Genomic DNA, 18,112 nt, shown 5'->3' on the forward strand with positions numbered 1-18,112 from the left:
AACATGTAAAAAGCTACTGAAAACATTTCATTATACACAAAACATTTTAGTATCTTCAATTACAGAAATTCAGACTAAAAGCAACCAAACATTTCAACAAATTAATCAATTCTGTCAGCAGGTGGCTCTAGTGACACTGAAATAACTAGTATCAAATACTATAAGCAAAATATAGATAGTAAAAATGTACTGAATCTCAGAAATTTGGAGTCAAAAAGAGTCACATTAATACTTCAATCCAAATCCTGTTTTTCAAATGAAGACACAAAAGCCTACCATAATTAAGTGGCTTAAGTCTACCATAAGTAAGTCTACCATAATTATGTTAGTGGCAAAACAAAACTGAAAACCCAGATCTCTCTCTTTAGTACTCTCAAGTCAACAAAGAGGCATTTACTGTATTGCCAGGCATAGTACTAAAAGCCCTCCTTCAAAATAATTCACCTATAACTTAGATATGTCACATTTACTAATTTGTCTACCTCATCCAAAAATACACATAATTATATAAAAGCACATTATAAAGACTTCTAACGGAACATTTGGTAGTAATAATAATGTTAAAAGGAATACAATGTTAGCAATCATGTTCCCAGTCTCTGAGAGGAAAAAGTAATTTGGCTCTTCTTTTTTAAAAAGGCTAGGCAAGAATACATTTAACACTCCCCATTTATACCTCTTCCCACTTCCCAGCTCCAGAAGGGTTTCTCATCTTCGCTTCTTTAACCAATTTAGTAATTCAGATGGAATATCAGACGTAAAATAGGTAAGAAGCAACAGAATAGGTCAATTTCTACCAATTAGGATAAAAAACACACAATTCTAATAAATGGCCGAACTCTGGCTCACTTTCCTATCTATCTAGTGGTAATGGAGTCTAGGTTTTCTTTCATATTTCTTATCTTTGAGCAGAGACCTGATGAGAATACCTTTGTTACATGCAGTCATATATTATACTGAATTTATTACTCCTAAAACTAAAGCTACTACTTACATGAACCATATATCAAAATAAATCAGTTGTTATATAAATCACTTTTTGTAACAGTATTAGAAAAGGAGCTATAATAGAAATAAGCCTAAAATCAACACATCAATAAGTTCTGCCTCTGCCACTTAACTGCTCTGTGACTTCAGTTTCCTCACCTATAATTTAAAAATAATATCTACACCTCATACTTACATCCTTACCTTTCTTATTCAGAAAGAAACAGATCATTATGATCTCAGTTAGAATTTTTATAACTAGCCTAGGCTTCATTGTTCTTTTCTCTTCTGAGAGCCTATACTTTGTTATTTGGTCTAGAACTTCTCTATCCAATACAGCAGCCTCTAGACATGTGCTACTGAACATCTGAAATGCGGCTAGTTTGAACTGAGAGGCACTGGATGTGTAAAACCAACTCTTGGCAGGAACAGAAAAAAGCAAAATACAAGATCCCTAACTCTGCAGGAAAGGTAAAACAAACCCAAGATTTTTTAAAACTTAGTAATGAGAGGAAAAGAAATATGTAACAAAGAAGCTGGACTCGAAGAGTCTTACTTTAGAGACACAATAACCCAAGAGCAAACGTTACTGAGTATGAAAATACCAGACTAGAGCTTAGCAAACCCATTCTTCATAGATCCTGAACCAGACCTTCAATTTCCTATCTATAAAATGCTACAGATAGCATGAACTCTATCTAGATGAACTCAGACTTGATGAACATTAAGTGATCAAATAAATTCCCCTTTACAGCCTTAGAAGTGAGTATAAATTTGGTCTAGTACACTAATTCACTCAATTAGCAATCATCAAGTACCTCCTAAACTTTATATTAGTTTATTAGTGATATATTATAATTTAGCAGTACAATATTTAAAAAAATATAACATATAATTAATAACATTATATAGCCACATGAGTGTAATAAAATGTAATTCTCTCTCTTTTTAAAAAACATTTTGAAATAATTATATAGCTTCACAGGATCCTGCATCAACCAACTATAGTATCTTCTGATTATGTATTTGAAATAAAAAGGAAGCAACTTGTTAATTACATCAACATTTCTTACGAAAACAGTTCCAAAAGCTTTATCTGTGGGAATGGGTGGTAGGGTGATACGATTTAAGGATCTTTTTAAGCTTCCAGGCTTTATATATATTTATATATAGATAGAGAGAAAAGTTTTTAAGTTTGAAAATTAAAACACAAAAATTCTGATAGTTGTCGCATAATAGAAACTGGTACCAGCTATCCTTTCTGTGTCCACTGAGTAGAGGATACTATGCCCAAAGGACATATACTTGTATGTGGAATAGAAAAAAACTAATTTCCTAAAACAGAAATGTTCTTTAAAAAATAGTCATTCTGGGGCTTCCCTGGTGGCGCAGTGGTGGAGAGTTCGCCTGCAGATGCAGGGGACACGGGTTCGTGCCCCGGTCTGGGAAGATCCCACATGCCGCTGAGCGGCTGGGCCCGTGAGCCAGGGCCGCTAAGCCCGCGCGTCCGGAGCCTGTGCTCCGCAACAGGACAGGCCACAACAGTGAGAGGCCCGCGTACCGCAAAAAAAAAAAAAAAAAGTCATTCTGTAATTACCTACAAATTGATCATTTTCTCACAATAAAAATGGCCACATTTGTATTACGAAAGATTTGGCCCCACAATGTAAATCATACTTTTTCCATACATGCTCTATAAATGCATTTAATAAAGAACATAGGCAGAAAGCAATCCCCTACACTGCCCTCTTTCAATATATTATTCATTCTCTTTTAACTGTATAATTAATATGCAGCTTTCATTCTGTTTGTGAATTGCCTTACAGTACACATACTAAACATGCAAACAAGGCAAAGGCGTATCTCACATTGTATACTGGACTAATTCCTATCAGGTATATAAATAATATTTCATAAACTATATCTTGTATTCAGTGCTTAAGAGGCCAATTTAAAAAAAGACTGTCAAGGTGAATATTTTTAGGAAGCAAAGAATCTTTGATTATTACCAATAAATGCCTATAACTATCATCAGATATAGATTTGCATCTATCAGATGCTATACATTAAGAAAAACTAGTACTTTAGCCTGGGATCCTCTTGCCTGTCAAGCCCTGCTTCCAGGTTCTTTCCTTCCTGAGTAGTGTCACTACCTGGGCAGAATGAATGTCAATCAACTGTCGTAAGAGTGCCATGTTTGGGAATCTATTACTTTACAACAAAAATAACTTAACGCATAGTGTAAAAAAATGGCTTTTAAAAACTGTATTTTAATAATCATATAATTAAATGGACTATGTAGCATATTATAGGAATACTAGAGAGCATCCCTGAGTCTTTCTCAATGGCAGAAGCAGGAGTGGTGAAAACACTTCTAGACCATTTGAAATGCCAGCAAAAGGAGAATATTAACTGCAATTTTTGTCCTCTCTACATACCAGTTTTAGGAGCTCAAAAATAAATAAATTTGTTTTTATTTTTTTTAACTTGAATTCAGCTTTCTGGTCAATGAGCGTCCCATTTAGCACAATACAACTACATATTGAATCCGAGAGCAAACGTATGCATCTTTCCATCCTTTAGATTCCAACACTGTCACATGAACCCCTTGCAATTTCCAAAAACAATCAATTTTCACAGCAATAACTTAGTGCTAATGTAGTGGTCTTTCAAGATCAAAATAAAATGAAATCTATCCACACAACTGCCAAGACCAAAGAGTTAGAGGCGAGGAAGAACCTTTCACTGAATCCCTCAGAAATGGCTCCCATAAAAGCAAAAAGTGGCAAAGTACACATCTAGAAGGAAATACTCCCTTTTTCTTATTTAAAAAATGGCCTGAATTTTATTTTTCAACTCAACTTTTAAAAAAATGAAGTAATTACTGTGTTTAAATGGATATTACAATTTTTTAAAGATTCAAATTTAAAACCAAATTAATTTTCCAATATAAACATGAAAGGTCTTACAATTTAAAAAAACAATAACCTGCTACCTTGACTCTTGATGTCAACAATTAGCAAATGGAAAAGACAAAAAAAATCCGAAAAAGATAGAGCATTTTGGCTCAAAAGTTATTTACAAAGTAATTTTAGTTAAAGGAATTTTTGCCTTTAAACTTCTGACATTTTATTTTAGCCAAGAGTCTAAAATGAGAAAAAATATAAATGCAAATCAAGCACTGCTTGGTTGTGCTAAAATAATTACATGAAATATTTTGCCCTTCCCTATCCAAAATACCTTTAATTTAAATACTTACTCTGAGCCTGCAGCCATTTCCAAGTATGACGTTTCTGCTGTATCAACCCCCAATGGGATCACTATGCTCATGACGTTCGCCTCTGGTAAATTCGATTACTATGGAGTCCTATGCATTGGTATCCAAAACACTGGGGCATGCCAGCCACAGTGCTCATTGCAAACATCTAAGTGCATCCACAAACCCTATTTAAAAGAAAAGGGAACCAAAAGTTAAGAATCATCTTCATATTCCCAGCAACAGTCAACCTATAACAAAGGTAAGTAAAATACATGAAGAAAGCATTCTTTATTGAAATATCAATACCAATTGGAATTTGCTCAAGGGGTCTCTATTTTATTTTTCTGGAATTAAGTTATGAGATTATGATCAAAAGAAAAGTTTCTGAATCATAATCTTCCTTAGGGAATGAATTTAGGATGCCAAAAGAATGATTACTAAGGCATACTGCTTAGTGAGGAACCAACAAATATTATTCATTTTGAAAGATAAAACAGAATTTCTTACAGCACTATCCAAAATTAAGTCTTCTTGGTTCAGTAAATGCTTTAACAATAAACTAACAAATATTGAGACTTACTGTGGACTAAGCTTTTACATGGATGGTCTATTTAATCCTCACAACTCTGAGATAGGGATCTCCATTTTATCACCGAGGAATTCAAAAGCAACTAAGGTTAAATAACATAACCAAAGTTGCTCAGTTTAAGAGATAAAACCAGAATTTGAACCAATTCTACTCTATTGTTTATATATTTTTTTAAAAATCTATTTTATTTGTAATAAAGTCAATTGTTTTATACTGGTTGTCATTTTCCATACTACATAAATACATGTATATGGAGGGAGTTTATTTCTCCAGTTTTCTCCCATGAGTTAATGATCCCTAGCACAGACAATTAGAAGAGAAATATACTTGAATATTTTTAAATATTCTTGTCATATACTTGAATACTTATTTTTAAACAAACTTACCATAGTAACAAAAACATATTCAGCTTCCATATCAATTCTTCTAATCTAAATTCACTGTTTAACACCTGCTATATGTACTATATGTGAAATATCTACTCGAAATATTTTCAGCAATGATACAGTACAACTCGGAACAAAGCAGATAGAGATAACCATATAAACAAGAGAAACAGTCAACACTGTCCCTCTCAGGTTATACCTGAAATACTGAAGAGAACTGTTTCTTCAAATAGCAATTCTTGTATTTACTTTTAATTTTTACAAGTAAGCTTGAGAATATCTACTCAGGTTAATTCCTATTTCACAGATGATGCAGACTGCGAGCTCATATCTTATGGGAAAAAAATACCAAAATATGGAAATAACGAGGTAACAGTGGTTTGAATTCTCCAAGAAAACGAGCCTTTACTTTTAAACCATGAATAACTGGGGGAGAGCTACTAGATTTCAAGTTATAACAAAAATATACAATAACAGGCAATTGCACTTAAAAGTGAAAAACATAAGCATTGGAGCCTATCTCTAACTCTCTAACAGCAGATGTGTGAGCTAGGCAAGTTATTTAACCACTCTAAGCCTCAGGTTCCTTGTTTATAAAATGGATATATATCCGCCTACGATTTCTGTGAAGAAAATGAAATAATGACTGTAAAGCATTTCATACACTGCATTATGCATATTTAGCAATCAATAAGCGGTAGTCACATAAGAAGAGTTGCTCTTATTTCATAACCAAAAAACTGTGTGGATAAAAAAACTCTTTAGCTCTCATTTAAAGAGAATCTTCTAATAGTTTTTGAAAATAAAGTATGTAATTATGGTTCTCTATTTGCTACGATTTTACAGTTTTCACCAAATTAAAATCATCCTCTTAAAAAAAAAAATCATTCTCTAAAAACAATTAAAGCAGGGTAAGAAAAAGGAAAAACTGCCCTACCTCCTTTTCTGCACCTGCGACTGTTTTAGAATTACTAAAAAAAGTATATTTTTACTATACTTTTTTTTTTACTACAAAAAGCTATATTTATTAACCTGCACAAAGCTATAAAATTATGAAATTAGATTCTAAGTGACAACATGCAAGCAACATATAAATCAAATGTTATATTATTCTGTATTTCTTTAAAATACTGAAAACTTGGACCTAAGAACAGATAATTAAAATTTAAAAAAAAATTCTCCTCCTGTTGGTACCATCTAGTTGGTAGAAGTTTTCTTCAGCTCAGTTTATCTTAACATTAGACTCATAGGAAATCTTATATTTTAGGTATATGTTGTTAAATATTTAGTTGTATGTTTTTTCTTAAAACCAGAGGCAGAAACTAGAAAGCAGAAGTCAAATGATTATGTATTCTTTTAGGTAACTGAGTAATATTTCCAACCTAAAACAATTTATTTGAATACGTATTTAATAGTGTCCCTATCTTTATATAAATATACAGTCCTCAATAAACACTATATTTCAGCTGTTTTTAAATAGCAGTGAAGAGCTTGCCATAAGCTTATTTCAGACAATGGCTTATATTTTTGTGATTACTGCCTGTCTCTCAAATCCTGCACAGTGCGTTGAACATAAAAGGCACTCTACAAAGAACTGGTGAATGAATTAGAGCACCCAGGATGAAACTGCAGTTCTGGCCTCATTAACCAAATGAGTTGTCAACCTATACAATTACGCGCTATAAAAACAACCACATGACACCTTTTCCAGAAATGCATCTCTCATCTAGAATCACAGAAGCTCATCCCCAGGATAACAACTCATCATCACATCTGTAACAGAACCACAGACTCTGAGTTTGATTCAGCAAACAAGATGATCTCACAAATTTACTCACAAGAGGTAAGAAGGCAAGAGGTCATATCTATTGAGACCATAAAGTGGCAAATATTTCACTATATTCATTAATATCAAAAACTCCATAGCCAGAAAACTCACACTGTTTAAAAATCCAGCTGATACTTAAAGCATAAATTTATTAGGGTCTTTAAAAATAAGAAAAAAAGAAAGGGAAAGACAATGTAGTAAACAGAAAAGATGTGAGCTTATAACATAGGCATAACTAGAGAAAAACAATTCAACACAATACAAACAACTACCACAAAGCTCTCATATCTTACATGTGAACAAAAAACTGGTTATACAACTGGCAAGTAAAATATATACAAAATACATTGAGAATAAATGGCAGCCATTAAAGAAATAATATAAAAGGAAATACCATGAGATGTCTGGTAAATCTGAGGTCCAAGAAAGAATAAATGTCTTCACAAAACCTGCTATCCAGAACAGACCTAGAAACCAAGTGAACACAGGAGTATTGAGCTGTTTATAAATGGCATAAAATTATAGGTATTGATACTTCTGTCTAACGTGGAACCTAAAGTCAAAGGGACTCAAATAAAGACAGCAGCTGATTCTTAAAAAAATAAATTTATTCTTCACTCTTTTATACAAATGAATGTAAACACAAGTAAAGGAAACAATGCTAAATACCAAATCAAACTGGAAAGAAACTGGGAAAAAACGATATTAAAAACAAATTTAGGGGAATTCCCTGGTGGTTCAGTGATTAGGACTCCGCACTTTCACTGCTGAGGTGTGGGTTCAATCCCTAGTCAGGGAACTAAGATCCCACAAGCCTCGTGGCACGGCCAAAAAAACACAAAAAAAAACAAAAAATACAAAACAAACAAAAAAGAAAACAAACAAAACAACCCCACAGATTTAGCAGAGGCATTGATACCAAAACAAAACCAAACAAAACCCTAGAGTAGGAAAAATGAAATAAAAGGCAAGAAGGAAAAGCAATTAAATTAGAAAACAGTTTATCAGAAGAACTGGAAAACTGAGGCTGCTTTTAAGACCACATTAAGAAGTTCAAAAAACAAAAAAATACCACTGAAAAGATAAATATGATACCCAAAAGGCAAAAAAGATGAAAATATGAGGAAAATTTTTTTTCTAAAATTACAAATAAAGGGCCCAACCCAATTTAACATAATCTCTTTGAGGAAAGGGTCATTTATTATTACCTTTCAATCCTTAATAAACACCTTACAAAGAGCTCAATAAATATTTAATATTAAATCCATGTTTACATTTTGGACATATAACAAGAGAATAAGCAGGTGAATCTGGGGCTGAATTACTAATAGAAATGAAACAAAGAAACTTGAAAAAAGTTGTGAGGTACCACATAACTGAGATTTTCTTATAAATCAGAAATTAAACTGCCCTCATTAATCATTTATAATTTTAATTTTACTTATAGCTGTTGACTAAGGTATAACAAAAAAGGATACTAGTTATCAAAATCTATTACCAAGTTACTACCTATGAAACTTTGGTCAACTCATTTCACTATTCTGGGTTTCAACTATAAATGGAGGCAGGTTAGGCTGATGATCTTACAGTTTAAATTTTACAATCACAAGTACATTAACAGATTAGTCCTGATAATCAAAATGACAGATAAATATCAGATTCTAAAAAGAATAATAGAATGAATTATGTATTTCTCTAACTGGGTTAATGTTAGTATTAGCCAGTGCTCTATAAGCACTTACCTGATACTCAAACGTCCCCAAATAGAGGTTATAATAATAATGATGATAAATACTGCTTACAATGTTTAATCCTCACAATGAGCCTATGGCATAGGTACATTTATTACCCCATTTTACAGATAAGGCAGAGAAGTTAAACTTTTCCAAAGTCCCATAGCTAATAAATAGAAGAATCAAGTTTTGAACCCTAACAGTCTGATTCCAGAACCTACACAGTAGTTTCCCTGAAATTAAAATTTGCCAGATGGTTGGTAAAATAAATAAAATAAAATCCAGAATTTACAGTTAAGGGGGAAAAACTGACAACTGCCTCTCTCAAAAAGAGGACAAATTAAATAACTACATAACTGTTTCACTGAAGAACATATGGACTGCATTCACTCTGGCACACTAAATGAAACAACAGTAACAAAACCTACTTTGCTCCTCCCCGAAACCTAATCTACTTAATAAACCTACATGCATTCCACAGCAATGCATTAAAACACTACAAAGTAAGTAAAGATGCATGGGCTCAAAGTCTAAAATTTGCATTTAAAATATTTCAGGGACAGTGCAAAGCACATACTCAAAGGATAAAAATATTTAAATTCCCTATCATTTTTCAGGAACAAACAGATGCCTTGCTAGTGAATTGAAAGCAACCCAAAAGTTAAGGGAACCAGGCTCCAAATTTGAGATTACTAATATATACATAAGTATACTCAATTCCTTATATAGAACTATTTGTTAAGCAAAGACCACTTATCTAACCAGTTGACTTTTTTTTTTTTTTTTTTTGTGGTACGCGAGCCTCTCACTGTTGTGGCCTCTCCCGCTGGGGAGCAGAGGCTCCAGACGCGCAGGCTCAGCGGCCATGGCTCACGGGCCCAGCTGCTCCGGATCTTCCCGGACCGGGGCAAGAACCCGTGTCCCCTGCATCGGCAGGCGGACTCTCAACCACTGCGCCACCAGGGAAGCCCTAACCAGTTGAATTTTAACTTGAGTATCCCTTTGATAACCATTTCATTCCTAGAGATAAAGAATTTCACCAATTCAACTTACACTATAATCTTTTTTTTTTTTTTCTTTTTTTCGGTACTTGGGCCTCTCACTGTTGTGGCCTCTCCCATTGTGGAGCACGGGCTCCGGACGCGCAGGCTCAGCGGCCATGGTTCACGGGCCCAGCTGCTCCGCGGCATGTGGGATCTTCCCAGACCGGGGCACGAACCTGTGTCCCCTGCATCGGCAGGCGGACTCTCAACCACTGTGCCACCAGGGAAGCCCACTATAATCTTTTATAGCAAATAAACTCTCTATTTAAAAAAATCTTTCTTCTGGTAGTCAAGATTAATGTTGATGGACCTACATGAAAAATGGAAACCTATATATGAAATTTAATGTTCAAAACACACAGTTTCTGGCTCTACACGAGAGTTCCACAGTTTCACCATATCATATTTTAGTACAATTCCAACCACTAGTACTAAATTCAATATCAAAATAGCAATGCTTCAGTTTTAACACTCTGCCACCTATTAATAACGGTTACTTATTCTCTTGAAGCCTTAGTTCCTCATCTGTAAATAGGAATAATCATAAAACATATTTCTGAATTGTTTCAAGGAATCTGTGTGCCACTCAGTTAAGTATTAGCTATGATAACCAGATAACATTTCTGGGAATTAAATATTTAGGAAAAGTCCTTAAAAAGATGAGTATTGGACCATATGGTATCACTTATGACATCACTGGAATCTAAAACATGATACAAATGAACTTATTTACAAAACAGAAACAGACTCACAGACATAAAAAACAAATTTATGGTTACCAAAGGGAAAGGGGGCTGGGGAGGAATAAATTAGGAGTTTGGGATTAGCAGACACCAACTACTATATATAAAATAGATAAACAACAAGATCCTACTGTATAGCACAGGGAACTATATTGAATATTCTGTAATAAACTGTAACAGAAAAGAAAAAAAAGGTATTGGAGAACAATTATCAGCTATTATACTTGTAAAAGTCAAGTAAACTATTAAGAATCTCTGATCTATTCTAGAATCCACTCTTGTCAGTAAAGGAGAAAGGATGCTTCTGTGTTGGACTGCAAATCAGAGAATGTGACAGAAGTAGCTTCACTTAAAAAGGCAACAGCCAGGGACTTCCCTGGCAGTCCATCCACTAAGACTCCACGCTTCCACTGCAGGGGGCCCGGCTTTGATCCCAGGTGGGGGAACTAAGATTCCGCATGCTGTGTGGTATGGCCAAAAAAAGAAGAAGGGGAAAAAAAAAAAAAGGCCAACAGCCAAACCTCTTTATTATAAACTCTAAACATACTGTTTCGATTATTTTCTTAAAATAAAAACAAAGTAATGGTTAAAATAACTAGGGCATCAGGCCCTTGAAATCCTTTTTACAGAATTTTTGTCAAAACAAGATTGGCTCTAGTAAGAGTAAATTCTTTAAAGAATAAGCCAATGCCAACCCTCATGATATTACCCAACAAGCACTAAACCACCCCTATACAGTTAAGAATGAAGCATTTTCCCAAATCAGCCAGTATTTGGCATTACTTCACACTGGCTTACCTTGCAACCCAGTTTACCTTATCTTCAGCTCACTAGAGATTTGATATTGTATCAAAATAAAGTATCAAGAAGTACAACCTTAAAAAAAAAATGAATACAAAGAGTGAGGCTTAGTGTAAATTTTGGTTGATAATGATGTGCCAATGTTGATTCATAGAATTTAACAAATGTACCATAATGATGAGAAATGTTGATGGTGAATATGATATTCTGAACTGTTTGGCATCAAATAATGGGGTACCACTCTAACAGGGTTTGGGGAAGCTATGCTGAACACCAATTCTTCAACCTGTCAAAGTACTGGTACACTCCTCCATTACCACCCCAAAACAACCTTGAATTAAAATAATTAATTTCAATACTAACCAGTTTTTTAATGTACCACGTCATTATTATAAAACAGTATTCATCATTCCCTAAAGTGTTGGAGGTCACTAACCTCTGGTGTAAAATCTAATAAAATGCAGCCTTTGAAGCAATTCAGTGATTGGTAACTGGTTAGTCTCCGGGTGCAAATGTACAATTTCTGTTTCCTACACACACAAACTATTTTTAGAATGAGTTCAGTCTTTGTTCATACCCGACTATGTAAGTAACAAAAGTGATTTCATTCTAAACAGTTACCTATTCCCACTTTCTACTTGCCATGTGGCCCACGACTATATGTCGTAGAATGTACTGCTTGATACACAAACACAGAAGAAAAAGAATCTTCAAATTTAAGAATTTCACCTTCCCAATTCCTTAAAATCTTACTTTTATGTACAAAAGTAATGAGTACTGTAAAGCATAACACCACATAACTTCAGTGGGTTCTAAACCTTCCTTTAGTTAAAAAAAAACAAACAAAATTGCTGTCTACATGAGCAATTTTTAAACTGTGCTCCCAACAGTCCTAACAGAGTTGGAAACTGAGATAATAAAAGAAAACAGAGTCAGGGAAGTTAACAAAAGAAAATGAGAGACAATATGTTCTGTAGATTTAAAAGGAAAAGTCTGAAGCTGCATGTTCTATGGGGTAGCTACTAAGTGAGAAAATAACATTAAGTGGAACACTACTTAGCATTATAAAGGAATGAACTACAGATACATGCAGCACCTTGGATGAATCTCAAGGAAACTGTACTGAGTGAAACAAAGCCAATCTCAAAAATGTCACACATACTGTATAATTTCATTTATCTAACATTCTTGAATGACAAATTATAGAAACAGAGAATAGTGTGGTAGTAAGAGTGCAACACCAGGGATCCTTGTGGTGATGGAACTGTTCTGTATCTTAACTGTGGTGGTGGAGATACGAACCTACATATGATAAAAATGAAAAGAACTATATACACACAACACACACACAAGTAAACCTGGGGAAATCTGAACATAATGGGTGAACTGAATCAATGTCAATATTGTGGTCATATTGTGCTACAGTTTTGCAAGATGTTACCACTGAGGGAAACCAGGGAAAGGATACAGAATTTCTCTCTATTTATTTCTTACAATTGCCTCAAAATTAAAACTTTTAAAAGTGACATTAAAATTGTGGCCTTCAAACTTTGACTACTGATAGAAACTTTCCTACAAATAAAATCTTACACAAAAATCTAATCATCTATTTTTATTCTAGGATTTAAAAAACGTTTTAATCTCCTATGCTTTTCCCAGTGATTGCTAGTGTCAACTTTAAATGTTGTGTTAAGGAGGCTACAGCCAGATACAAACGGGAGGTGGCCCCAGTGATTAATGATATTTGCTAATGGGCACAGTAGGCCCATTATTTGCTTTTTTACTTCATTATTTGCTATGTCTGCAGTTAAAGAAGGTGGCAAGGGAATGTCCCTGCCTGAACATCCTCCCACCTACCAGTTAAGTTCCATTAAAAACCTAAGAATTCCTGGAGAATAGTTTGAAAATCATTGGCTAAAAGAAAATACTTACTGACTCAACATGTGACATAAAAACCTTATCGCACTGGTGAATTCTCTTGTCCAAAAGCAAAAAACAAAAACAAACAAACAAAAACACAGTCTTCCAAAAAGTAGTGTTAAAACATTGTAGTTAAAAATCAAACAAAATCAACAATAAAAATCCTGCATTTATCTTTTAGTCACTCAACCTATACAATCAAGCTGGTTCATCCTTGCCTTTTTAGCCTTCAAATAAGTATGTCACCAGGAAAGGGCATACTTTTTGACTGAAACAAACTTGGCAGTAATTGTATTCTCTCATTCTTGATTCTAATCTCAAGCAAAATAATGTCCTCACTCTTCAGGATGAACTAAGTATTCCTTCTATCACTATTTTAATCATTTCTTTTAGTCTGAACCTTGAATCCTCTCATTTCCCTATAGAAAAACAATGTGCATCAAATCTAATTAATTAATAGGATTTAAACAAATCTTTCTGATCCTACTGTCTACATTTTCTTACCTCAGACCTAGGCTACCAGAATAAGTTTCTAAGTAGTCTCTTGCCCTATTCTGACTTGACTTTTAAACCAGTGGTTCTCAAACATAGATCCACAAAATGCCACTTTTAATATACCTGGGGTTAGGGGCTGAAAATAACAGATTCATAGGCCTCACCCTAGAGATTCTGATTAAGTACGTCTGGGATGTGGCCTGGATGTCTTAAAAAAAAAAAAGAAGAAGAAAGACATTTGCTCCAGTGCTCTATTTTAGAACACTTGCTGAAACACTGAATATACTTCAAAGCCCACTAGTTTCCTAATTTTGCCCTCTTCAAAAAAGCATAATAGCAGGCTTCCCTGGTGGCGCAGTGGTTGAGAGTCCGCCTGACAAAGCAGGGGACACGGGTTCGTGGCCCGGTCCGGGAAGATCCCACATGCCGCTGAGTGGCTGGGCCTGTGAGCCATGGCCGCTGAGCCTGCGCATCCGGAGCCTGTGCTCCGCAATGGGAGAGGCCACAACAGTGAGAGGCCCGCGTACTGCAAAAAAAAAAAAAAAAAAAAAAAGCATAATAGCTCACAGTAATAACAGATTCCTAATCTTGGCATTATCAGGTTACCCTGTTCCATACTAATATCCCAATATATAAATCCACTGATTATGTCAGTCTTTTTGTGATTGTTGGCATATCCTTGTTCATTCTCCTTCAAGTTTTCAATAGTCATTTTCCTCTTTTTATATCCATCCCACTCTATAAATAAAAATCTTATTAAACCTTCGAGGATTGTTCAAGTACCAGCACTTCCTTGAAGCCTCAACTTCCCAACTTTGACATCTCTGCCACAAAACTAGCTTTGAGATCTCCAGCAGATCAACCTCCTGAGCACTGTTTCCTTATCTGCAAACAGAAATTTGACTACATTAACTCAACAGACTGTTACAGCTATAAGGCCTCTTATACACTAATCTCTTCCCTTCTTAACTTCCCAAAGAACATATTAGTTACATTTTTTTAACCACTGGTTTATATTTTGACACACTTTTTGGAAACAAATGTTAGATATACAGCTTCCACAAATAGATCATCTACTTCACTCTATAGCAAGAACTGAAATATTTATATATTAGCTCTCAAAGCTTGGAACATAGTGGCTAAGATACCACCTAAGTTATTCTTGCTTAAATCACACTTTCTTTAACACATTTAATCCTCTCCTCTCCTTTTAGATGAACGTGAACATACCTTAAAAACAAAACAAAAAAATCTGCCATTAAAGAATGTTAGTGACTGATTTCCTTTTGGAACCTTTTTTTAATTGCTTCCTTCTCCCTTATTACTCTAAAATCTGGTTGTCCTTTAAGGCTCAATCCTCCCCATTATTAGTCTCCACGAATCTTGGATATAACCATTAATTCCTGATTTCCTATTCCTAGCCATCTACAAGATATATATCTATTCAAATACCTGCCATCACTACAAAAATCAAACTGAATCTTTTTCACACATCTTCTTCCATTCCATTTTTTATTAGTACCCTTTTCTCCCAGTGCTCTTTTTAATCGTTCTTTTCTCTAGTCTATTACATTTGCTCACCCAGTCTTCTGTGCCTCCCCAGTGTTTCAGATTCACTCTTCCTCAATTTCTGTGGCCCCCACCACGATCTTCATCATCTGAATAATTTCCAACAATCAACAACTCTTCCAGCTTATCACTATCAAGTTCTGAGTACTTTGTCTCCAAACAATGGAAGAAATCTTGAGTGTTAAGCATTTCTCCCCCCAGACTATGGCAACTATTCTTTCAAAATATAATGAATTCAAATTCATTCATTTAACATACTTATTGCGCATATACTATTCCCTAGATACTGTTCTAAGTGCTGGGGAATGAGCAGTGAACAAAATTAAGCTGCCCTTCCTTCTAGAGTAATGAAAACAAAACCAAAAATAAACAAATGGGACCTAATGAAACTTAAAAGATTTGCACAGCAAAGGAAACCATAAACAAGGCAAAAAGACAACCCTCAGGATGGGAGAAAATTAAGTTGCCCTTAAGACACCTCAAATGAGCTATGACAATCTAATATAATCAAGGGTATCTTAGAATAGTTTTCTTAAGTAACTGCCTTGGATTAGAAATTTGTGTATTCTCATTACCTTGCCAAGAACTAGTCCTTTTTAAGGATCAGTGGAAAGCTATGATGATTTTCAAATGACTTGAATTAAAATTCTTGATCAGTCACTCTTTAGCTATGTGACCCTCAGTCTCTTTAGGCTTCTCAAGAAAAATGGGTAAAAGATCTACCTGCAGAATTGCTGTGCAGAGAAAATAAGATATGTAAATACACTGCAGATACTCATTTATGGATGTCAGTGTTGTGCCTCTTAGAATTAAAGCTATGAAGTTTATATTTTCCAATCCAAAGATAATTTAATCAATTCCAGTCAAAATATCGTTGGCTACCAAGGACATACAAATGGTGAAAGAACACGTGAAAGAACAAATGGTTAAAGAATATATCTGTTTAAAATATTTACTTTTGGGCTTCCCTGGTGGCGCAGTGGTTAAGAATCCACCTGCCAATGAAGGGGACATGGGTTCAAGCCCTGGTCTGGGAAGATCCCACGTGCTGCAGAGTAACTAAGCCAATGTGCCACAACTACTGAGCCTGCGTTCTAGAGCCCGCGAGCCACAACTACTGAAGCCCGTCCTCCACAACAAGCGAAGTCACTGCAATGGGAAGCCCACGCACCGCAACAAAGAGTAGCCCCCACTCGGCGCAACTGGAGAAAGTCCATGCGCAGCAACAAAGACACAACACAGCCAAAAAATAAATAAATAATAAATAAATAAATACATTTAAAAATTTACTATCAAATCTTAAGTCTAAAATAAGAGTACTTTAATTTCTAAGTATCTAACAACCTACAAAGTCAGCAAGAGACCAAAATGAATAAAAAAAGGAAAAATACTTTCCATGTTTAAACCGTTTACTTTTATGGAATTTTTCCCAGTCCTTTGATCCCAGGGCTTACAGTATTCAAAGATCAGCTTCCCCCTCTTCATATGTTAATATGAAAACAAAAACCAAAACCTAGAAATGGAGGACTGGTGTATTACTACTAGAGAGTTGAAACTTAGAGAAAAAGTCTATGCATCTTACTCAAAAATGAATTATGGCACTAACAGATCTAAGTCTCTATTAGAAAAGCTTTTAGAGGCATATAATCACTGAGAAATTTTACAATAAAGAAAAAAATAAAATGTCAAGAATGAAGTTGGTAGATACAACGAGTTCTATAGTGGCCAGTATATTTGCTATAAGACAGGCTGCACCCACTTTCACTTTCAAACTTCATTGTAAAGACCTTTATGTGAAGAGATTAAATGAAAAATAATCCACATGTACTGAGCTGACCAGCCACTCTTATAAAAGTCATTTGAACATGAAGAAGGAAGTTGCTGTGTGAAATCAGGGACCGAATTAGAAATACTTTTGCCCAAATCCATAATGAACAACTTACTTCAATCTATAAGAAGCATAAAACTGAAACTTCTTCTAAGTGATAGTTTAGGCTATACCAGCAGAATGTCTTCCGAAATCTCCACCATGACTCTAGATTAAATTTAAATGATAAATATCACAGCTTCTCAGATACTCTCAAAGTAAATACACAACAAAAGAACTTTCGTGTTTTGGCACAACCACACCACATCCATAAAATCTGCAAGTTTTAACACAAAATTAAAAAATCATGCAGTTACTACATTAATGTATAACTAAAAAGTTACTACTAACATAGAGCAACTAGGTTACAACATACCAAACAATTACAGGCTGAAATTTGAAAATGAAACAAACTGATCCCAGGTATATTGGACAACACAATCATCAGCTATTTCCCTTAGGAAATATGTGCAAGATCAGCAAGCCAAAATTAGTAGCTACCATGATGCTTCCACACAGAGGGCATTCAACTATCTGCCACTAAATGAATCTAATATATAATACTATCAGAGTTAGAAAGGTCCTAAAGAAGAGTACAATTTAAATCTCACAAGATAACAAAGGCTATTGGATCTTAACATATCAATGTATCTGTTAAATTCTAGAGACAAATGAAATCTGTCATTTCATCTAGGTAGGGTCATATAAACCCTATTGGACAAACCTGAGTCTAATTTTGAAAGAACATTTTTAAATCTACAAGATACTAAATGAAAAAAGAAAGTTACAGAATGCAGTTAAGATCCATCCTGTTTTGGATTAAACATTGAAATCAGGATTTATATACAAAAAATAGGGACTAGAAGTTTGAGTTCATCAAAGTCAGTCATTT

The 18,112-nt window shown here is 34.6% G+C and overlaps 1 protein-coding gene across 1 annotated transcript in view; it reads right to left on the reverse strand.

Annotated features, from left to right (window-relative positions):
• Positions 1-18,112, reverse strand: part of KMT2E (lysine methyltransferase 2E (inactive)) — a 99,066-nt gene that overhangs the window by 69,542 nt on the left and 11,412 nt on the right. Inside the window, 2 exon segments of the mRNA XM_067745980.1 lie at positions 4,247-4,431; positions 7,444-7,516. Coding sequence (XP_067602081.1) covers positions 4,247-4,317 — 71 coding nt within the window. The 5' untranslated portion in view covers positions 4,318-4,431; positions 7,444-7,516.

This window comes from Pseudorca crassidens, chromosome 8 (genome assembly GCF_039906515.1).
Source record: "Pseudorca crassidens isolate mPseCra1 chromosome 8, mPseCra1.hap1, whole genome shotgun sequence".
Lineage (NCBI taxonomy): Eukaryota > Metazoa > Chordata > Mammalia > Artiodactyla > Delphinidae > Pseudorca > Pseudorca crassidens.